Below are 24798 nucleotides of genomic sequence, written 5' to 3' on the forward strand. Positions count from 1 at the left end.
TACAATCAAAAATAGAATAAACATACAGCAACTAGCAAAAGTTGTCAGTAAACCGAAAACCAATTAATTCAAAAATTTCTGTGCTACTAATAAATATGCTATTTTAAAATAAATTCTAAGAAGTTGCTGGGGAAAAAAAAGTTGGTATGTAACATAAATGACACAAAACTGTAAATACCAGAAATTTTTAAATGTCTGAAATATCCCTAATAAATATGCTTCGCACTTTTGACTAAGGATGTCCACACAATCTGTAATAAAATTTCCCTGACCAAAATTTCCAATTTTCTTAACCAATTTTTTTTTTAAATAATTCACCCATTTTTTTAAATATTATTTAAGAAATAAAGAAAATCCAGCTTCCGCCATCCTCGTAGCTGGCATTTCCAGGACTTGGGAGTAAATTCCATGACCGATTCCCGCTTCCATTACTTTTCCTCGACTTTCCAGGACGTAGACATCCTTTGACTTGTAGCCACGAAACTGTTTTCACCTCAGTTATTACAAAACACCAGAGGTCACAAACTGGACTTAACATATATTTTTTTCAACAACCACCACAATTCTCTCTCAATTGAAACATTCTTATAAAATGATCGTTAAATTTTAGGATCTGTGAATTACAAAATGAAAGAACGTTAAGAGTTTAAAAGGTTGTGGTTTACGTTGATTGTAGCAAGAGCTCTGTGTTGTGTAATGTTAGTTGCTTACCACTTAACTACGCATGTGTAAAATGTTATGTTGACCGTAGCTACGGCATAATGCACACCATAGAACACAAACTCAGAGCAATGAAGTTGGTAGTTTCATGTTGATATGTACTTTACCTTTTCTCGAAACTCATCACAAACTGTTCTGTTTTAATTTTTCCCTTTCAACATCAATGGAAAAATTAAACACATCTCGACATCTGTATTGCCAATAAACCAACGTTTTCGATCAACAGTTACAAACTTACAATATTTATTTTTGTGTTGAAGTTTTTGTTTTCCTGATTCCTGGCAACAAAATTTTCAGCATTGTATAAACTACCTGGACACATTGAAATCATTTAAAAACTTATATATATGTGTGTGTGTGTGTGTGTGTATGTGTATATATATATATATATAAATATATATAAATATAAACCTAACTAGACTCATAAATCATACTTTTACAGAATACATTATCCTATGGAAGTCATAATCCAACACAAGTGATTTACAATATAATTTTGGTTACGTTATCATTTAAGTCTGAACGTAAACCTGAATGTTTATTAAGTACAAGACAATTACGTATCATAAAAGCTGTTAACTTGTGTTATGAGCGGCAAGCGACTGATTCCGCCTTGTGGCGTATCCGTCCCTGAGCATCAGTGCGTTCTTGCGACTGTCTGCATTGTACTACTTTGATTCGTTCAGTTATTTTTATGGACAAGATTATATGGTGGATTACGATAAAATCGAAATAACGAAAACCATCTCAAAACACCGTAAAACACCAAAATGCTATTCAGTATACCAATATATAGCACCAAAATGCAAGTTATATCATGAAATTAAGTAGTATTTAACCACATTTTAATGGATCATTTATCATGGATAATTTAATTTGTTTTAGCTGTGCATCTCTTACTGGATCAATTTTCGAACCATATATGCTAGCTATTTTATTTGTATTCTTAATGTATCTGTTAAAGTCCAATTTATAAAAATAATTATTTATCCAAAAAAATGCAGCTTGTAAATTTTACCACTATTCTGGTGGAGTAATTATTAAAAAACCGCTTTTATAAAAATAAAAACACCAAAATACTGTTTTTAAAAATGAAATTGGACTAAAAATAAAACCATAAAATCTTGACACTACTTATTTAAAATTTGTGGGTGATTTAGAAATGTAATATATTTTGTTTATTTAAATAGGTTGTCAGTTTTGCAATATTAAATGTGTATGCAATTTCCCTATACAACTCACATACGACAACTTGTCTCAGCTTGGAAAATTGACAGCTTATAAATACAAATGAGACTTGACGTAGAACTTTTCGCAAAGATTTTATGAGAAATTTTTTTATAGTCTATCATTATACCCCTGATGCCCTACGGAATGGAATTATAAGTAACAATTAGCTCAGCGTGTAAATAGGAGCTGATAAAAGTTATATCTTATTCCGCAGTTTTTAATGGTAAAGGCCAGAGATAATAACTGAACATTGAACGGGCTTTTGTAAATCTAATTTCCTGATTCAATTTCTTTCATTTTTTTTTTAAATTTGTGTGGAGATAATTGATTCATCAAAACTATAGATGTGTCTAGCCTACAGATAAAAGTTTTATTTCCAACCTTAACTTTTACAGCCCGCTATGGTCTATCTGTTTTAAGTCTTTCAAAGAAGCCAACTGAAATTTGGAACAGCTTTTTTTTTTTCTGGGGAATACTCATACAATGTCACAACTTTTAAGAAATTATTTTTCCAGTTTAATCTTGAGAATTCATGAGTGCCACTTTTGTTATGAGGGGCAAAACCAGTGTAATACATTTCTTAAGCTAGCACACACAGCGGAGTAGCTTAATACACAACCACAGGCAACAAGTTACAATGTGGCTAGAGTTAATAAGATTTAAATTTTGAATTTGAACCATATATTTTGCTGTCACTGATGCTCATTGCCAAGAAAGATAATTCTGCAAGAAACACAAGAGCGCAAACATCCAACATTCATGAAAACTATTGTAGTTTAATAAAACATGCATCGCAAGACAACACCAACATTTAGCTTGAAACTGTAAAATTGTAGAAAAAATTATTATCGGGCTTTGTTTCATAACTAATGTTTTCAGAATTTGTATGTGTGAAATTATTAACAATTTGACTTTAAAGCATCACTTGAGTACACTGAGCGATAGTTAGTAAAGTAAAAACATGTAGAATCTAAGCTTTCAATACACATAACACCTGAATCTTTGAACATTTACGAAACAATTCACTCCATATAAAAGTAAAAAGTTAAAAGTTGGCTGATGCTTATATTAGATTTTTGTCTTTTGTGTAATTTGAAAATACCTATATTCAGTACAATTTGTCGAAAAAACAAAAGTGTGTATAGAGCAACTCAGCTAATATGAACTTTTTCCGAATGTTCTTTTGCAATCAAGATGTCACGGATGTCATTAGAACTGGATCTGATTGTCCTAACATGCAGTCTGTCGGAAAATATGTTAACTGAAACTAGGTTAAAGTTGAATTTGGTGCAGCTGTTGACAAAAATGACTCCAAGAAGTGAATTTCCGAATGTTGAGATTAGATGTAATGAACTATAGATACTTTCATTAAGTTAATACAATTTTTTTTTTTTTAAACAATACTTGTTAATACAATATTTGTTAAAAAAAAAACTAAAAAAAAACAACACACAATTGTATGTAGTCAAACCCTAAAAAAAATATTAAAATAATAATACCAGTAAGTGAATCCATACAGTGAAATCTCATTACAACGTACCTAAAACAAACCATAGCTAAAGCTGTTGGTAACAAAAATACTTTATATTGAATTGTTACTAAATGTTAAACATTTCACAGGTAACTTATCTGGAAATTATAAATGTACGTTAACCTTAAAGTGCTGAGTTACTTTGTAATGAGGTTCCGTCATATTCATGGTTGCCACTGTTTTTGTTGATTATTAACTTACAAATGTTGTTTAGCATTGTGGCACATTATGTTCCACTCCGCTCCACTTTCAGTCTCATTTCTTGCCTTAAGCACAATTGTCGTCCATTTCGTTCCACTCACACGGGTTCTAACCTTCTCTTTTTTTCAGGAGAATGTTTACCAGTCTTCCTGCCCACCTATCACATTGTCTTTAACGAGTTCCGAACAAGTCAACAAGTCTCTATTTGTTATCCTTCATTCGAAACATTGAAACATGTGATGTTCACAACGCATCGTAAGTTACGTTCACGTTGTATGAAACTGTTACGAGCTGGGACCACTAGCACTCTTACAACACTCAAAGACCACCGACCATGTTACGACGGCTTGCCGCTAGCTACAGAGCAACACCAAAACTGTGCTACAAATCTGACACAACCACGAAACTTTGACACTATGAGCATTACTTTAGCTACAGCTGAAACACAATTTCCAATAGAGAGAGAAAATAAGTAACAGAACCCTTTCGAAACTAAACTTTAAACTTCCAGCTAAACTGTAATTTAGCCTATATTGAACTCTTGCTTGGTTTGTAAAAAAAAAAAAAAAAACAGGGGGGAGGGGGGTAATGCTAGAGAAAAACTGCTTTTAGACATTAAAGCAAATAAGAGATAAAATGTAAGGTAGATTAGGTTAGATAGACTACATAAAATAAGATTACATTTCAATTACGTATTAGGTACTAATGGGTGAAAGTTCCGTATCACGTAGCCAAGTTAATCCCTCGATCCTGAGGGCATGATCCTGTACACATTGATCCTGTGGTACATGACGCTTGCCGTTTTAATTAAGTACTTCGACAGATCCTGGATTTGTTATATAAAAATTAATTATGATCGCAAGTTGAATACAAAAATAAAATTTGTATGACCTGACATAATTTGTTTGTATTGTGTTATTTTTGTAATGTTCAGGATCTATCAACATACTAGCACCATGTACCACAGTTTTACAGGATCATGCCATCAGGATACGTGATACCGAACAAATACCTATTAATGTAGCTGACCTAACATAAATAACTTTAGTTACTATTCACCTATTTCCAATAAGCCACTACTCAAAGATGAATAGTTGATTTTTTCAAAAAGAAAATTTGTTGTGGAATTTCTTTTAGTCTTGGTGGCAACTTAAAATCAATTTTGTTTAGTGAAGCTCTAAATTGAAGTGAGAATTAGCATTATAAATATTTTTAAAAAATTACGTACTACGTACTTCTATGGCTAATGTAATAAATCTTTACAATGAAGCGACACGTTGCAAGCAGGGTTAAGAAAATGAACGGGGACTTACAAGAACGTTCATTACAATTGAAATCAACCAAGAAATCCAAGAACCAACGTGAAACAAGGCGAAGACTTCTCTCGCAGACGGCCGCCAGTCACAAGGAAGATAAACTGCTGGTGTGGGTACACCTTTGTCGCAGTCTAATAGGCGTACAGATTTTTTTCACGAAAATGCGTATCCCTATGGATAAATTATTTATTAAGTAAACATAGTAATTTGTGTTTACTTGTAGCTAAGCATTTTTGAGATTTGCGTTTAAAACTATAGTTGAAAGAATAGAATCCCCGGGGTTGGCACATGGTAATACTGGCGGTGATGGGCTCAGGCCAGGGCGCACTGCTATACGGTGATCTCCGAGGCCTTAGCGGACTTGGGCACGTGGTTGTACAGGAATATGGAGCAGATGACGCAGGCGGCGCCCAGCGCGAACTGCAGCGTCACCTCGAAGTCAAACAGGTAGACCGAGGCGACGCACGACACCACGATGGCCAGGGACGTGGCGAAGCCCTTGAGGATGTTGTCGGCGTACTTGACGACGACCGCCACCAGCAGCCCGCCGCCCGCCTGCAGCACCACCAGGTACCACACGAAGGCGTCGTAGCCCGCGAGAAAGCCGCGCTCTCGCACCGCACCCCAGTCGTAGGCCAGGCTGGTGAACAGCCCCAGCGGCACGGAGAGCAGGGACAGCTGCACGTTGCGCATCCACACGGACGCCCCGCCGCCCTTGAGCAGCTTCTCGAAGTAGACGCCCGCGAAGCCGGAGAGCACGCAGGCGGCGAGGGCCGCCCCGAAGCCCAGCAGGCGGTTCTGCGGGCCCGCGCGCTGGGCGCCACCCGCCTCCTGGGCGTGGCTCAGCTGAACCAGCACCACCCCCGCGACCAACACCACCAGGGACAGCCACTGGGCCGCGCGGAGAGTCCGCCGCAGGATCAGCACGGCGAACACGGCCGTGGTGAGGATCTTGAGCTGGTAGGTGACCTGGTAGGTGGCGGCGTCCAGGTGCGAGGCGGACACGTAGAGCAGGTTGTTCTGCAGCAGGTACACCATGGAGGGCACGCACACCTTCAGGGTGTCGAGGGGCTGGCGCACGATGCTCGAGTGCAGAGCGGCGAGAGTCTGGCGCGGCCCGCCCTCCTCCAGGTACACCAGCACCAGGCAGGTGCCCAGCTTCACCACCTCGGACAGCAGCACCGCCGTGGACGACAGGAACATGTCCCCCGGTCGCGTGCGCGCGTACCGCATGCTGAGTCCCAGCACGGCGTTCTGCAGCGTCAGGGTCACCAGGCTCACGTACTTGAGCGCGTTCTTCTGGGACGTCGCGCCGCCCGCCATCGCCGCTAGACACACTTGCCTATCTGCCGCTGACGTGAAACATGCGCGCGGATCTGCCTACGTGTCACCGCTCTCCTGTCACAGCAGCGCGTGCGATGAACCCACGGCAATCAACTTCATTATTCGCCCGATTCGCTCTACCGAGATACCTCACGTCGCTCTATTCAAGCAGGTTATGTTGCCAACATTTCGCCACGTAGCCCGCACCACTTGTTCAAACCAGACCCAGACTGTGTCAAATGTCAACGTCCACAAAGTATTGAAATGTCAACATGTATACCAACGTTTGACGTCATAATCCCATCACATGGGCAGTGCAGCCGTTATAGCATTTGTTTGAATGTTATTATACATAGCCTATTTTAACTTAATTTATTGCAATGTGTACTAAATAAATGTTAGTCTTCTTTCTCTTCGAATATGTTTTTTTTCCCAACTATTTCATTTATTTTCCCATATATTGGTAGTTGCAGTACTTGTTTTATTTTGTTGGTGCACATGCGTAAGCGGCAAAAATAGTAAACAAAGGGAGTGAAATCTTTGCCGTGTTCTCAAATTTTATTTGGCTTATAATTTTACGTAACTGCTACAAACATGCTTGTTAGGAAGGTAAGTCTCGTAATTTTTTAATTACTAGATTCGTTTCATTCAATAGTGACAAGGAGAATAGTGTACAGTTCTATGACAGGCAGGATAAACTGTACTGGATGGCAGCATGCCTTTTGCAGGTTATTCTCGGGGTGCGCTTTACAACGCGATACCGTATCAATATTGATGGCGTTGCCTAAGTCATTACTATCCCTATATTCTTATCGCACAAGCGCGGGAAAATAAAAAGGTTGCTCTGCGTGAAATAAATTTTTTAATACAATTAACGGTAATTATTGTTTACTGTAGAGGCGTCACAGTTTAAAATAGTTAAACACCAACTAATGGATTTATCGAGTTCCTTGTTTTAATTCTAATCGTTCTGTGGAGTGGCATTCTGAACTGTTAAGTATATCGTTCGCCTGTGCAGTAATGCAGGCGCTCACATGCAGTCCCTACTGTGCTTGCAGACAGACAAACAGGGACCTTAAAATCAGAACCTGTCGTGCGACAGGTTTCGATTTACATAAAGATACTTTTTGCAATTATCAAAACTAATTTTTTTTTAATTGGTTTTACCCCAAATCCTGTGACTTCATTGCTCTGCCCAGTAGTAAGTTTCTCAGAATCTAGTAAGATTTAACAAAAAAAATTTTGGGTTCAATACAGGAACGGCTGTAATAATTAAACTACAAAAAATGTGAAACCATGTCATAGTATTTCCTGCAAACAGAATCTTAAAATTTTTTTCAGATTTTTTTTCCTGTTTTATAATTCTTATATTTCAATTATGAATCACTATACACTACATTTGGGTATTCAAGGACTGTCACAAATATTCAACAAAGTACGTACATAGCTATGGAAAATCCAAAAGTTCCCTTATCTAGTTTTAAGTATTGTATTTGAGAAGCACATTTCTTGTAAAGGTAAATATGTAGTTGGGCAGTATTTGCGGAAAAAATGTTAAAAATCCGAACATACCTTTAGTGGATGCTCTTCAACTTCCTCTTTTCATTAAAAGCGGCGGAGATAAGAAATTCCAAATACTTTAGGAGATATCAAATTTTTAAATTTCATCACAATTATATCAGTGCATTCATGTGGCATTCTGCATTGTTTCTTGTTTACGAGTATCTATTTTTTTATTGGATAGTGATGTCACGTGATTGATGGTGATAGGCCAGAATTCAAATGAACCAATACGTGATTACTTAGTTCATTTATTGTTTTAAAACGGTGTTTAATTACCGCCTCCAACTTAGACGAGTTTTTAACGTTTCTAATTTTAAAGTCTTATTTTTTATTGTTGCTAAAGTAATAAGTAACAAAAAAATTTTACGTGATTTGTTACTTTTCATCCTTTGTCCCGGTTTGTTAGGTCAGGTCAGTTACATTATAAATACTTTAAAACTAAAGAACCATTGAAATAATTTCATATTATTTTTAATGTACGCTTAGTTTCAAAGTATTTATAATGTAACTGACCTGACCTAATCGACCATTTTCATTAATTAGGCATTCACAAACACACGGAAAAATAAAAAAATGGCGCCGGTCGATTGATAAACACAGGTCTTGTATGCAAAATAAGAACGGCGATATCTCCTAAAGTATTTGGAATTTCTTATCTCCGCCGCTTTTAATGAAAAGAGGAAGTTGAAGAGCATCTAATAAAGGTATTTTCGGACTTTTAACATTTTTTTTTTCGCAAATACCGCTTAACTACATATGATGAAATTTAAAAATTCGATATCTTCTAAAGTATTTGGAATTTTTTACCTCCGCCGCTTTTAATGAAAATAGGAAGTTGAAGAGTGTCTAATAAAGGTATTTTCCGATTTTTAACATTTTTTTTTTCGCAAATACCGCTCAACTACATATTTACCGACCGGCGCCCCTGGCCAGACTTGAAAATGGTGCCCCCTCTGGGATTAAAACAGAGGAAAGGGGTGGGAAGCGTTCAGTAACCGCGAAATTGTCGCAGCACCGCCCCCCCTGCTCCGGCGCCCCTGGCGGGGGCCATCCCTGCCACCCGCCTGCTACGCCACTGGATGTAAGCAGGGTCGGCGCGTCCATACAGGCGAACTAGGCAACCGCCCGGGGCGCCAAGTAACTGGGGGCGGCGCAGCGCGACACATAATAGCTGATGTTATATGTTTTACGATTATTGAAACTAGATGAAAATGGATTTTTGTAACAGTTTGGAATGTTTATATTGATATAAGTAATTATTTAAAGTCCACAGTGACCTGTTTATGATTTGTAATAGGTAAAAAAGTAAAAAAAAAACACAGGCCTGCTTACATTTGATTGTTGACAAAATCTTAGGCTTAAGTGATGCATTTTGAGGCAAGGAAAATTTTTTTTGGGGTGTCCGAAAGGGGGGGGGGGGGGGCCAAATAAGGTTTTTTGCCTAGGGCGCCAATTTACCTTGCACCGGCCCTGGATGTGAGTGCTTGTAGCGACCAGAGATGTGAGTGCTTGTAGCGACCAGTGCTTGTGGCCACGGAGGGACGTGTTTTGGCAGGCAGCGAGCGCACTGCTGCCGCGCGTCGCCGGCGCGGCGTGGCGACGGCCGTGGCACAGGAGCGTCTCTTCGGGGGAGGAGCCACCCAAGATAGAGAAGAGTACGTCTGCACCAGGGTTTAAAACACTCTAAACCATCATTTAAACCAATTTTATTTTTAAATGCCTAATTAATTTTTAAATGGAACATCTTAATTTTTTTAATAAAAAGTCTAAATCTACTCTAATAACAAAAAAAGTTTGCTCATTAATGTTTCTTGCGATTCACAGAGAGAAAAAAATTATATACTAAACCAGATCTTGTCGTTCAAATCATGTGAATAAGTTGTAAACCATGCCATGCTAAATTCTCCTCTAAAATTAAAAATATTAGATATTAAATTCCTATTCTGTGGGAAACACCCATTCTATGGGGAATCCTCCTCCTGTGGGGAAATACCCTTTCTGTGGTTAAGTCACAGTCAGATGTGCAGATGTGCTGGACTTTGGTTCTTTGACGTTATAACTTTACTGGTTCAACATGAGAGGCATAAAGCGGATGTTGTATGGCCCTCATTTGAACGTTGTGAGAACTAAAAATAACTAATTTAATAAAAAAAACTTGCTTAAACAAAAAAAGTTGATTGGGTTTAAAAAAAAAATGTTTTTACCAACTTTGGTCTGCACTCACCTCCCTCTCTTAGACTCCAGGTTTCACCAATGAGTGATCATAGTGGTCGTTCAATGCCCTGAATCAACCTCGTATCCAATCAAGGACTGTACTTTGCGAAGTAGTAACAGCTAATAATAATACATTTAAAAGCATAGGCCTATGCTAACAGGATGTCCACAATCTGTTAAGTCAGGGAAGTTTAAATTGGCCGGGAAAAGTCTGGGAATTCAGTTGAAATCCTGAGGCCAAGTCTGGGGAAGATGTCATGCTTCAGTGTGTAAACGGAAAGTTAAGGACGATTCAAAATCAGTGTTTCATACGAAAAATATTGCTCATTTAGATCTTGTTATAAGAAGTTCAATCTTTTTTAAAATACTTCACATAAATATGAATGCTGCAAATTATTTTAGCTTTTCAATTAATAACTGAGTAACCTTTAAATTACTAGACTAATGGATTATCTCTTTACGTTTTAGAAGTGGTGTTGATTTTTAACTGTGGAGTAATGCATGTTAAAATTTTTAAAGATTTTTTTTTTTTTTTTTTTTTTACATTTCTGGTTCCACTGCATGCTATAAGAAACCTCAAAAAGGACAATCCTTACCACCAGACGTAAGCCCAATCGCAAGTGTAACAGTCAATCAATCAAGCATAAAAGATGAATGTGCATACATCCAGGAAAAAAGCCAAAATCAGCCAGTGTCAAAAGAAGAAAAAATACATAGACAGCACAGATGGAATTTTCTGTGCTCTCTATATTTTTTTTTTAATTTTTGACATTGACTGTTTTTGGTTTTTTTTCTGTGTGTGTGAATATTCTTAATTTTTTTCACACCGTTATTCAGGTTTCTTATGACATACAGTATATAGACCAGCAATGGCATATATGTACAACAAAAAATCTTAACTCAATATCTTTCTCTGTGGCAAGAACTATTTAAATAGCATGCTTAATTGAATGTGATTTACTAGAGACCTGTAAAATTCGCGGATTCATTTTGCGATAGGATAGAGTCCAAATACATACTTTTGACATTATTTTGCTTTGAGTGATTAGGCCACAGTTAATCTGAAGGACTCTGGGCCAGTGAAAAATCTTCAACAGAAGAATTAGCGAATCACGATCATTCCAGTCAGCAGGTGTTACGAGTCGGTAACCGATCAGCAGGTGTAATTCGCACGTGAGTGCATGGAGGATCATGGAGTCCATCCTTTAGGGATTTGAAATCGCAAATTTGACAGGTCTCTAGTGATTATGTTAGCATGTGCTTGGCATTTGGCAGCCCTGAGGTAGGTTTAGCTGTGGAGTTGTGGAGCTGACAGCAGCGGGGGCCGGTCGTGTTGGCAGCGCTGAACGAGGTGCGGCTGCTGGGCCGGGTGGGGGCGGAGCCCCAGAAGAGGGGCACGGAGGAGCACCCCGTGGTCATCTTCTCGCTCGCGACGCACACCAACTACAAGTACGAGACAGGTGAGGCCGCCGGCTGTTCGCCGTCCACCGGGAAGTCACGGGATTCCCCAGTACTTCTGATATATGTTAAAAGAACCGGGAATTTAAAATCGATATTCTTCTTTCGGGACTCGACATCGACAGCAAGAAATTTCATTTTTTATTGCATGCTAAGGTTGCTTTCGTTTGATTCTCTCTCTTGGCAATGTGATCTTTGCCGACGGGGAGAGGGGAGTGAGTCTGCCGTGCCGGGCGGACTGTCCTCAGTCACCAGTCGGTGTTCAGACTGCTGTGTGTGTGTGTGTATGTATGTGTGTGCGCCTATAGTGTGCTCGATGTGGAGATAGGCACGATGGCAAAAATTCACTCAACGGTGCCGGTAATTTGCTACTATGTACATATTTGCGAGGAAATGTGGTTCTTTTACTGTAGGATATTATGTCCTTATTAATTTCCACTGAAAACTTTTCAGGTGAACATAGTAGTCTTTGAGAATGGCATAGAGCAGGTTTTATAATTGGTCGTCGTCGTACGACCACCTTTTTCAGAAGCTGGACTATTCTTGTGGTATCTGGTGAGGCATTGCATTTGACAGCCAGTAGGCTGTGGATTTGTAAATAAAGTTAAGATATACGTGTTCCTCTGTAGTGAATTTTCTTGTATAGGCATCTGGAAAGCTGGTGTTAGTCATTAAGGGATTATGAACTGACCCCAATCCTGAGGGATACAAAGAGATTTAATTCTGGCATCGAACAGCTCTGTGAAGAAGTATCATCAGTGATGCATGCTTCTAGTTCAAAGATTTTGCCATTAGGTTCTGCTGCAAGTTAAGGACATAAATGATGATTCTCTCCTCTTACTGTTGGTGTTTAAAGAGCACATTTGCTTCCATTTTTGCTAAGTATTTCCTGGAAATGATTTCTTTTTTCCATAGAGAATTCATGTGGGAAATACATTTGCCTTGCCTTTAGGGCTCGGAATGATCAAACCCAGCCTTTTCTGCTACCAGTTTTCTGTTTTTTGTACTGCCTCGTTTCTTCCTCTTAACCGTTTTCTATACTTTCCCTTTGTTCTCGTAGCAAATACATACTTGTGATGATGTGCTAGCTCTGTTGTGTCACATGTGTATGTATGTGGTATCTTACCATTAGTTAGTCAGGTAAGGACTCTCTGGTATTAAAAATATATTCGTTTTATCGGTCTTCCTGCGTAGCGTATCATCGCTGTTGTTCAACTCACCTTGTACAGTTATCAGCCGTGTGTTATCATCAGTCCGGAATGTCTATCACTAGTTATCTTTACTATGGGAAGTGCTGTTGAAAGTACGTACGTACAAACGTAGCTTTTTATTTTTTTTTTTTTTTCATTTGACTGCCAACACATTTGTTGACTTTACTATGACGTAAAGGAATGCTAGCCACTGGACATTTCTGCGTACGGGTCTGCTGATTGGTCCTTGTAATGCAAGGCTGCCATAACACTCATTGACGTGGATCTGTTCTGTCGGAAAAGACTCTGTTAGTATTATTTTTTCAACATTAAACGCTCTTGGGGCCTTCTATAGTCCGTAGCATTTCTGATAGAGCTCTGTACCTCTCTCAGTTACAAGATCAAATTGGCTGAAAGTTCACTCCATGGAATATACACAGTGCAAGGTTTTTACAACTGGAATATGTACAGTGCAGGGTGTCTATAACTGGAAAATACATAGTGCAGGGTGTTTATAACTGAAATATACTCAGATCACAGTGTCTACATCTGTAAAATACATGGTGCAGTGTGTTTACAACTGGAAAATACACAGTTCAGGTTGTCTACAACTGGAATATACACAGTGCAGGGTGTTTACAACTGGAAAATACACAGTACACATTGTCTACGACTGGAATATTTACAGTGTAGGGTGTCTACAACTGTAAAACACATAGTGGAGGGCCTTTATAACTGGAATATACTCAGAGCAGTGTCTACAACTGGAATATACATAGTGCAGGGTGTCTACAACTGGAATATTTACAGTGTAGAGTGTCTACAACTGTAAAATACATAGTGCAGGGCATTTATAACTGGAATATACTCAGAGCACAGTGTCTACAACTGAAATATACACAGTGCAGGGTGTTTACAACCGGAAAATACACAGTACACATTGTCTACAACTGGAATATTTACAGGGCAGGGTGTCTACAACTGGAAAATACATAGTGTGAGATGGTTATAACTGGAATATACTCAGAGCACACTGTCTTCAACTGGAAAAAACATAGTGCAGGGTGTCTATAACTTGAATATGCACAGTTTACAACTGGAAAATACACAGTGCTGGGTGTCTACAACTGTAATATACACAGTGCAGGGTTACAACCAGATGCGAATCCAATCAACTTCAGTTTATAATGTCTACTTAGATGATGGCGTGACATCACTGCATTAAAGCGTTGCTCAACTTTGAAGCAGAAGACCTTGGACAGTTTTTTAAAGTTGTAAATGCTTTTAACGAGCCTTACTTCTAACACTGTCAATGTATGTAGTATGTATCTGTAATTTTAACATTTACACATTAAATTTGACGTTGTTTTACATATGTAGTTGAAAATAGTGTCATTTCATTTTTTCAGCGGAATCAGAGTTTTTTTGTAATCCGAGATACTATCAGCCCCAATTACCTCGGATTATCGCAATTCTACTGTACAATTATTTGAGGGCTTTTCCTATTAATTAATGACAATATTATTAAATAAAAAACATAACATGTAAGACAAGGCCGTCAGGGCCCTGCCTACCCGGGCAGGCACACGGTGTGTAGGGCTTCAGAAGAAACCTCGCGATTTGAAAACCGCTCAAGATATCCAAGTGGGGTCTGTATAATAAAAACATTTAAGAATACGCCGACGGCGGATGAGTAATTCTGCTTCTGTATTTTGTTTTCAAGCTACATGTTTAGATGAGCGAAATGGCTAAAACGTGTGATTTCAGAGTAATTTTTAGGAATGAAACATCCAGTAAAGATTCTTGAAAGCATTTGAGGGACTTTCATCACACCTTTATCTTTGTTTGTCCACCATGTGATATTGTTACCACTTAAGTCTTATAGTTGCCCAATGAACCACGTAAAGACACTAGCTAGCATGACCTCACCAACACTAATATACACTTGACTAGATGGGCATCCTAAACATACCCATTCGTTAGTTGATATTTTCTATATTTGCCTCTCTGGAGCGAGACGACTCCTACCTCCTTGCAATACTGCCGGAGTCAAACTGACAGGAGCTAGGCCGAAACGTTGGGGAGCAATCCCTGTGGTGACTCTGTTGAGCGAGGAGTGACCCAGACAAGGGCTTGGGGGGTCGGGTTGGGAATAAGAGGGCTCCTCTGCAGTCCCTGCCACAAGTCTTAGGACGGACTAGGACGGAGGGTTGGAGACTGTAGAGGTAGAAGAGGCGATCTCCCGTCACTGGAAACCCTTGCACTCACACTCTGATCCAAGGCAGAGTGGTTTGCCATCCGCCACTGTGGGAGGTGACGCAGGCATGCGTGATATGCCAAGGTCCCGTCGCGACTGGCTCCTGCCATCCTTCCCAGAAGGAACGTTAAACCTCGGATGTGGGCGGGTAGGGTGAAGAAAAGGGTCACTTTATCACTCTTACGTTTTGGTGGACTCGAACGTTGTGTCGGTTGTGTTCTTGTGGCCTCAGGGTATTATACTAATACACACTTGACTAGATGGTTAACCTAAACATACCCATTCATTAGTTGATATTTTCTATGTTTGCACCAGTTCAGTGTTTTAGAAACACGAAAAAGACGTTTAAGGGTGAAGAAAAGGGTCACTTATCATTCTTACATTTTGGTGGACTCGAACGTTGTGTCGGTTGTGTTCTTGTGGCCGCAGGGTAGTACACTAATACACACTTGACTGGATGGTTAACCTAAACATACCCATTCATTAGTTGATTTTTTCTATATTTGCACAAGTTCAGTGTTTTAGAAACACAAAAAGACGTTTAAGGGTAAATGAAAAGGGTCACTTTATCACTGTTACATTTCGGTAAACTGGAACGTGGTGTCGGTTTGTGTGGTTATGGCCGCAGGGGAGTACATGCAGCGCACGGACTGGCACCGGGTGTGCGTGTTCAAGCCGGCGCTGCGCGACACGGTGTACACGTACCTGCGCAAGGGCCAGCGCGTGCTGGTGAGCGGGCGGCTCACGTACGGCGAGGTGAAGGACGAGGCAGGCCGGGCCACCACCACCACCGCCGTCGTCGCGGACGACGTCGTCTTCTTCCAGTCCTAGCGCCGGGGGTCACGTGGAGTCTCGTCCGACCGGCCGCTGCTCCTGGAGTGCGACCTTGTGCCCGGAGCGACAGGACTACGTGCGCCGGGCGCATCTTCGTCTCGGCGGCGCGAGGGTTCCGGGCCCACGTTTCCACCATTGCATCACCGTACACAAGGGTTATCATCTCATAATCCGCAAGTAATACTTCCCCCCCCTCCCTGCGTGACACTCGGAAACATTTTAAAACATTCAAATTCGTAGTAAATAATCCCCATGCAACCATAGTGCGTTACCTTATCGAGGTGTCTGCAAATCGTGGAAGTAGAGAAAACGTAAGGAAACGGGAGGACTTGTCGTGATATATACAGTTCCAATGCTGGAAGTTATTCCAGCATCGTTTCCTAACTTGCATTATGGTTTTTTTTTTTTTTATTTTATTTTAAAAAAGACCCTACTTCAGTTTATACAAATATTTGAATGTCCACCGAATTCATGTGGGAATTATTCCCGAAAATATTTTCACTTTCTAATTTAAAAATTTGTATATCCCTGTGACTAGATGATCTATTTTGCATTGTATTGTATATGTAATCACCCAGTGATAAAAAATATTTGTTAGAAAATTTTTATTTAAAAGGTCCTGAAAAAGTCTTGAAATTTGTTCAGCATGTTTGTGAACGTCCTGTTTATCGCTTAAACATTTTTTTTAGGCGAGAAAATATGAAAAACCTGAAGCAAGGTCTAACTCATAACATATTCATTGTGTTAAAATACAGCAAATTGTACCTCAAGCGATGTCTGTTGTACCATTTGTAAACAAACATGTGTGATTGTTTAAATGAATATTTTTATTTTGGCAGTTGTCGTAAATTGTAAATGATGGCCTTGTACGCAGGCTGTACAATGACTAGTCCACGATCCTAGCAGTACGATGTGTGCTTCTGAAACACTGGCCACATTCCCATGTTAGTCTTTTGACAGTGTTCGTTTTTTTTCTTAAGCAGCAACTGTTGTAGGTGCTGTTATTAGTTTTACTCTAGAATTTCCTTTTTCTTTAAAAGAATCCAATAATGATGATGAAACATGAGAAACCATATCCAATTTATATTCAAAGCGAGATAAACCAATCATAATGCCTACATCATTTCAATAGGCAGACTTGGAATGTGTACTGTGATTTATCTAGTCTCTCTGCCATATTGACACTAATTATTGTAAGCCTTACAAATTGATCTGAAATCTGTACTTGTCATTAAATTTGTTACTCGGATCTATGCCTTATCCAAAATAAAAACTAAAAACTCCTTGTGTTTTACTTTCTTTTTCTTTTTTCATTCCTGTTTCTCCTATCAGTTATTCAAATCTACAAAACCTTTCTGCATTTATGATGCATATTTTTAATTGCTAATAATAGTATCAGTACTGCACTTCTAATGTTACGTAAAGTGTATTTTATGTTTTATTTGGGTAGGTATTTCCTGTTTTGTGTTTTAATCTAACCACCGAACTATAATTAAGTAAACTGATTTTGAAATTTAATTTTATTGCATTAAAACATTTTGATTTTTAGTAAATAGTTGCACTATGGCAAAAGTTTTCTTTGCATGTTCCTTTTTCCTTTATTGTTCTTGATGGAAAATTTGTAGCAGATTTTTTTTTCCTTACCTTTGGTACTCTTTATATTAGAATGTATTGGGGTACATTACCCCAAGGCTTACACTAAATGCAAATGAATTATCCCATTCGTCAATCCAAGTGAAGTCCGCATGTATTCTTAAATTCATTAGTTCTCTGTTCTCTGGAAATTATTGGTATATATTTTGAAGAAACTTATTGAATTGTTTCTCAAGATTTCAGTTTCATCACATTATAGAGAAGTGGTGTTAAAATATGTTGCTTTAAGTAATTAATTAGGCTGAGCTGGAGATTCATAATTTAATTGTATGTACTGATTTTTCATTGGTCATAGATTTGAAGGAATCTACAAAGACATTGTAAATAAAAGTGGATAGTTGTAAGTTGTCAAATCTTGTTTTTATAGTGTTTTTAATAACTGGCCAAAAATTTTATGCTGTGATGAATTATTGGAGACAAGTGTATTTTCAGTGCATTTTTTTTTTTAACATACAAGTGCTGTGATTCGACTTACGAGTGTTTTATGTGTTTCTGTCCATATAACTAACATCAGCTGACACCATAAAAAATTACGGGATTAATAAAATTCAGCTGAAATATCGAAACTGTGAGATTTTGGTTAGCATTTAAGTGATCAAGATATCTTACCACATATACCTTTAATTTTAGGCAAAAAATAATATCATTTTCATCATAAGGGTCACCTTCGCATAAAGCACCATATGTCTGTCTTCACTAAAGTTCCGTGGATACAAATGAAGTCTGTGTGGTCCGTGTCTCAGCTTGTTGATGTTTAAGAAATACAGCACTGGAGTTGACCTTAGCTTCTTCTTCATCTGTATACTATGGAAGGGTGTGATTCGGCCCACTCCCCTTGTTTTTTCCACGCAGTCTATTTACGACCCTTCCATTTCCAGCACTACCTTTACAAAAAGACAAAGGAGAAGACTGCTATTTTTATACCCTTTTTTCGCTGTGTTGTTTTATTTTATTTTTTTACCCATCCCTTTGCCACGTAGAACGATGCCTGCAGTTTTGTCACAAAATGTTCAGTTGATAGCTGACGAGGTATGCTATGTTCAAATATTCGTAGGCAAACAAACATTTTTTTTCCCCCTGTGTTAGTATTAAAGGTGGAATTGAAATAGTTTATTATTCGTATTCAAAAATTTGAACGTTCGCGCAGTCCTGAAACAAAGGGAGCGGCCAGCTCCACAGACATACGTACATCACTTCTTGGACACTGCCAGCGGCTGATTGCCGATCCCGAAGATCTCCGTCGAAACAGAATGAAGAATACCTACCTAAGTCACTGTCGGTCACCGGTAGAGCTGCTTCACGGAAGAACCGTGCAAGTTGAGGTTTGCAATCGTAGTGTTGCATTCCAAATTGGGACTTGGAAGGCAAGAATAAAAGAAGCTTCAATCTATACTTACTTATATTGCCACAAGCCTAAAGAGAATGTATTCAATTTGAAGATGGTTACAGACTTTGTTAATGGTTCTAGCAAGGAAGCTCATCATTTGTGTTTTTACCGTAAATTTTTGGATACTTGTTTGCTTCTCTGATTCATAGAAGTTCCATAATGAAACCAGGCTAGGTTTTATGATTTTGTGTTTGATTTGTTTTGTCAACTTCTTTGTGAGGGATCAATACTTTGATTGTCTCAACAGACACACGCAACCAGTCCTTGTCAATTAAGGACCCGCATCTGATGTTCACCTTAAACCTTGCACTTGGGTTCCATTTTAAACAGAATTAATGTTAAGTTTTTGCCATTTTTCTGTGAAAAGGTATAATCTCTTGATAGAATCTTTTGAGAAAAATGCTGGTAAAAATTATATTATGTTGTTATATTTACAAAGCATTATAACCTCTTAAAGGTTTGCTGTCTTTTAATTTTTTTTTTAAATAATGAGGGAGTTGGTAGCTTGGAAGGCACCCAACAAAATTATTTTTCCTCTGTCTCTTGATGGTCCTGCAGTAATGTATAGAGTTTCAAGATAAACATGTTGGTACAAAGTACTTAACTTTCGTGACACTCTGCTGGATTTTTTGATTTTCGTCCATCTCTGTTTAAAATGAATTGCTTTAGGCATTCACAAGAGAAGCAAAATCTACACTTACCTAATAATGATTTCAGTAGCATTATTTGAATTTTTGATAAGACATAGGAAAACCTCACCTAGTTTGTAAAACTTGCTAAAGTAGTACACAAGGATTATTACATTGTGACGTTTTCAAACATTGCACTGTCAAATAATTGTAAGTGTGTGTAGGGAATATATACAGGATAAAGTAGAATAATTACTAACTCAATACCTTTTTCAACTTACGAATTTTTTATTTATCTTTCTCACCAACGGCTGCATCCTATGGGCAGCATATACAGCAAAAATAATAATATAAACTCTCTTTTTAATATGTACATGTATAAAAACCACTTTGCATGTTTTCCATATCTTATGAGATCTCATTATTCATTGTAACATTGGCTTGTCGACCTGCCGAAAGCAGGCAGAACCTACACACGCGTTCGCACTCGACATTTTCTCAGCTGCCCGTCGTTAAAAAAAAAAGGTCAGTGAGTAGCTAAGCTTGTAGCGGGGTTAAAAAGAAATTACAACGACGTTTAGATTATTTTGCCTAACCAGAACTAGAGAAAAAAAAAAACAGGCTGAACCAGCATTTGATAAAACAAAACAAAAAAACTCCACTTGAATTAAATCAACCCTTTAAAATATAGTATGTTATATACACAATCTACATATAACTCTAAAGCCCTCATATAAAGATATTTTTTTTCCTATAAATTCAATATGGTTTGACAATACGTAACACTTGAGTGACGGTATCGTGTCATGCTCATGTACAGTTGCTGTTGCAGGAGAAAGACAGGTGCCATGTACCTTTGAGAGTTATCACATACGCGTTAGTGCTTGTGAAGTTAAAACTCTGTTGTACATTCTTATAACGTATACAATATAGTAATTTGGAAAAGCATCGTTCATTGTAGCAATAATTTTCTCCCTTTAATTGGATTATATGAGAAATCTCATTTTAGCAATAAAAAAAACACATAAAGGTTAGAATTAATTACCTCTTTAATTTTAGAATGTGTTCAAGTAATTCTGCACTTAACACTATTTCTGTGTGTTAAAAAATAGAACAGTTAAGAGTTGGTAGCAAGCAAGTAGTGAAGATGGAAAGAATGTCTGAATGTTTACAGAGAGCAAGACTTGTGTACAAAACAAGGGACATCTGAGATAAAAGTTGGTTGTAATATTGAATACCAACTTTAGGCTCATAATTACTTCCAAAAATGAGTACTTGCTTGGTGCTCATCAAAAATTTCTGCGGTACTTAGCATCGAACCCGCAACTTTGCTAGATGAGCGTAACATGACCACCAAAGTACAATGTGTACATTATTATATTTATAATTATAGACACTAATGTGTGTAAGGCTCGTAAAACTGTCTTTAAAGCAGAGTTATTGTACTTGTTGATATGATTTATGTATAACAGTTTTTATGTACAACCTATCAATATTTGTTGCTAGATTATTTCTTTTCTTTAAAACCTAATCAGTTACTCTCTAGTTGATAAGTATATTGATACGTAGGTAGTTGCAAAAACAGTTTTCGTGGCTATTGACAGATTTTTTTTCAATTTATTATTATTTCTTCCAATAGATATATTTTTATTCTATTAATATGAAAACATCGGCACTTGAACTACGATACCAGAGCATTCTTAAACCCACGTCATGCTATTAGTTTAATTAGGAGCCTTTGAGGACGTTTTCCGTAGCCACTGGTGTGGGAAGTTCAACAGAAGGTATTGTACACAAACCATTTTCTTGAAAAGGTTTTTTTTTTTTTTTTTTTTGCTTAAGGGTAACACATGTTTTGTAAAATTAAAATTTTTGCCTGTCATGTGGTAGTTTTGAATAATCATGAAAAAATTGTGAGGAGTCTGTGTATTTTTTACATTTCGCTAATTGTGATGCATTAAAAATGAAATATCCTTTTGATACATTACAGTAACTACCATGATGATTTGTGCATAACTTCTAGAAGTACAAATAACATCAAAAAAAATTCTGCTTCGGGATTGATATATTACCGGAGTTGTATTGTGTCGAAAAACCTCTATAGTTGCTTGCAACTCTAGACGGACGCCTGTACAATACCTTCTGTTCCGGCACGTGGGCTTGCAGTTCACGTGTGATCGCTGCTCGAGAGAACATGGCACCGTCAACCCTCGGACCAGCTCCGCTGGTGCCCGCAACTTAACCTATCACCGCTACTTCTTTACCGTCGTTAACGTTTAATTTGTTATTTACACAAGGATTGGCACTAATATCAGCAAGATACGTTCCTAACATCACATTGCTAGCAATTAAATAAAAAATCACAGTTTCCCCTCGATCAAAATAAACTTATGGCCGTCCCTCTGTTCAACTCACACGTCAAAGAGTCTTCTGGCCGGTAGGAATCTCCTCATCACCATCTTTGAAACCTCTCGAACGTACTGGCCCCACTTTTTTTTTTGCGTGCGCGACGCAAGTCCTTCGGAGGTCGTGACCTGGAGATCGTCCGCAGGAAGCGCCACCCGTTCAGGGCTCTCCGCGCTCCTGGCCAATCCGCCCCCTTAATATCAACCTCGGACACGCACCGCCGTGTGTGACGGCGGGCCGGTCACAGCGCCGGCGCCACTCGGCTCGTCGGGGGCCGAGAGCGGGAGGCGGCCCGTCAGACGCCCGCCCCGGGAGGTCACTTGTCGTCCGGGACCTCAAGCTTGACGGCGGAGGACGCCGGGGGGAGGGGGAAGCCGGCGGGGCGGGACCGCGCGGTGGGGCTCATGCTGAGGTCCGTGGGCAGGTCCTCGTCGTCGTCCCGGGGCTCCGGCTCCTCGCGCTCCAGCTTGATGCTGACCGCGGGGCCCTGCGGCGGGGCGGGCCGCGTCGGGCTCATCTGCTGCCGCAGCAGCGACATGTTCTTGATGCTCTTCAGCTCGCTGGGGTTGCGCAGGAACCTGCAAGCACGCACGCACGCCGCGTCAGCCCCTGTCGCCTCGCCTCCGACCACACGACCAGGGGTGTTGCTCGCCGTGTCAGCCCGTCACCTCCGACCACGGCTAGTACCCACGCTCAGTCAGGCCAGGGGTGTTGCCGGGAGCTACTGGGTGACTCCTGTGTCCCCCACCCACACATTCCACCAGCGCTCTCCATCTCGAGGTCAACGAGACGTCAAGTCCAGTTCATTTTTTTTCCACTAAACAGCCATTAATCGACACATTTAGTCAAAAATTTGTATCAAATTCTGAAGCATAACAAAGTTTGTTTCAACACACAACTCAAAATAGTGAGCGTAAAGTTGATTCACATACCAAGGGCACAAATATGTAAGATTCGGGGGGGGGTTTATGGCCCGAGAATATTTTACGAGTGGGGTTAACCAACGCATCATCTCTGGGTACGGTGCTTTTACGTTGTATACTGCCCATATTTGGGTCTACATGCATGCGATAAGCAGAAAACTTTAAAATTTAAAATACATAAAAAGTTTTTCATACGACATAGTTCTGACATAAAACCTGTTTGATAGTCACGCTTTAGCAAGTTCTGGCAGCCCCCCCCCCCCCCCCATATCCCCACCCCCCTGGTCCCCCAGGGATCTACGCCCATGTGCACTACTATAATTATGGTGGCTTCATTGCCATAATTGTCTGTGCACCATCGTGAAACCTTACCTTACCGTATGTAGAATAGATTACATGGAGGATACAATCTCACAGTTCAAAGAATAAATTATTTTTGTTACAGAACTTAAAGATATGGTTGTGATTATTATTTTTTATAAATTTTTATATGTTTTTAGAAAAGCTAAAAATCTACGTAAGGTTTTCTGCTATTATTATTTTTCAAGTACAAAAATATTGAATTAACTTTTTTTTTTAACTAAAGCACAAAGCAGTCTCTTTCCTTTACTATTACGTCATTTAAAGGCAGGGACTCTGTGATAATAAAAGTGTTGAAGTTCTCCTCTACTGGTTTCAAGATTCTGTACTGTGATTGTAGAAACATAAGCTGTATCCCTACATCTCTTAGCAAAAGCAGCCACGATTTCAAGGACACACATCTAATGAATGGATACTATCCAAATACTTCTACCTGTTGACAGTTGGTTGTTCTAATGTGCACTTAGCGATTTTGAGTCGTGATATCTACGAATATTAAACAAAATGTAAATAACAAAGACATTAAAATAAAATTGTAAAGTGGATTTTTTAAATGTCAGTGATCAAAATTTAAAAAAAAAATGTTATGAACCCTAAACTATTAAAAATACTTATAATCAGCATTAAATACACCTGTAAGTTTAAGTTCGCCTTTTATTAACATTTTTGTCTGTATTTAAGCTATCACTTATGCTTATAACATTAAAAAAATCCTTATTCAATAAATGTAAAGTAATATTATATACAAATAAAATAACACACGATTCTGAAGGTAATGGATGTGGGAACGCATCGGTGGATGTGTGTCGCATCTCTAGAAGTCTCGATCTTAGTGGACGCATGTAGGGATGCTGATGCATCCCCTGTGAAACACTTCTGTCTCTATTTGAGCTATCCCTTATGCTTATAACATTTAAAAAAAATTATCTTATCTAAGAAATGTATAGTAATATTATATACAAATAAAATAACACATGATTCTGAAGGTAATGGGTGTGGGAACGCATCAGTGGATGTGTGTCGCATCCCTAGAAGTCTCGATCTTAGTGGACGCATGTAGGGATGCAGATGCACTAGCTTAGCTGAGGGATGCAGCCACAAGCTGAGTGATGTAATCCGCTAGGCTAGGTTACGGAAGCAGATGTCTACGATGCACTAGCTTGGCCAAGGTCTGCAGATACGAGCTAGGTTACGGAAGCAGGTGTCTACGATGCACTAGCTTGGCCAAGGTCTGCAGCTACGAGCTAGGTTACGGAAGCAGGTGTCTACGATGCACTAGCTTGGCCAAGGTCTGCAGCTACGAGCTAGGTTACGGGAGCAGGTGTCTACTAGTGGATCTGCGGCTACGAGCTAGGTTACGGAAGCAGGTGTCTACTAGTGGATCTGCAGCTACGAGCTAGGTCACGGAAGCAGGTGTCTACTAGTGGATCTGCAGCTACAAGCTAGGTCATGGAAGCAGGTGTCTACTAGTGGATCTGCGGCTACGAGCTAGGTTACGGAAGCAGGTGTCTACTAGTAGATCTGCAGCTACGAGCTAGGTCACGGAAGCAGGTGTCTACTAGTAGATCTGCAGCTACAAGCTAGGTCACGGAAGCAGGTGTCT

General features: G+C 39.2%; 3 protein-coding genes across 3 annotated transcripts in view; 1 reads left to right on the forward strand and 2 right to left on the reverse strand.

Annotated features, from left to right (window-relative positions):
• Positions 1 to 1046: 1046 nt before the first annotated feature.
• On the reverse strand, positions 1047 to 6586 carry LOC134538824 (UDP-galactose translocator). The gene has a single exon (XM_063380338.1). The coding sequence runs from the start codon at positions 6319 to 6321 to the stop codon at positions 5329 to 5331; it is 993 nt and encodes a 330-aa protein (XP_063236408.1). The 5' UTR covers positions 6322 to 6586; the 3' UTR covers positions 1047 to 5328.
• A 229-nt stretch (positions 6587 to 6815) lies between these two features.
• Positions 6816 to 17120, forward strand: LOC134538826 (single-stranded DNA-binding protein, mitochondrial). The gene is made up of 4 exons (XM_063380339.1): positions 6816 to 6930; positions 9440 to 9539; positions 11439 to 11558; positions 15632 to 17120. The coding sequence occupies exons 1-4, from the start codon at positions 6916 to 6918 to the stop codon at positions 15832 to 15834; spliced, it is 438 nt and encodes a 145-aa protein (XP_063236409.1). The 5' UTR covers positions 6816 to 6915; the 3' UTR covers positions 15835 to 17120.
• A 2650-nt stretch (positions 17121 to 19770) lies between these two features.
• LOC134538823 (ets DNA-binding protein pokkuri) overlaps positions 19771 to 24798 on the reverse strand; it is a 115806-nt gene continuing 110778 nt past the window's right edge. Inside the window, exon 7 of the mRNA XM_063380337.1 lies at positions 19771 to 22490. Within this exon, the coding sequence (XP_063236407.1) occupies positions 22229 to 22490 (262 nt within the window). The 3' untranslated portion in view covers positions 19771 to 22228. The remainder of the gene's footprint in view (positions 22491 to 24798) is intronic.

The sequence above is a fragment of the Bacillus rossius genome, chromosome 14 (genome assembly GCF_032445375.1).
Source record: "Bacillus rossius redtenbacheri isolate Brsri chromosome 14, Brsri_v3, whole genome shotgun sequence".
Classification (NCBI taxonomy): Eukaryota; Metazoa; Arthropoda; class Insecta; order Phasmatodea; family Bacillidae; genus Bacillus; species Bacillus rossius.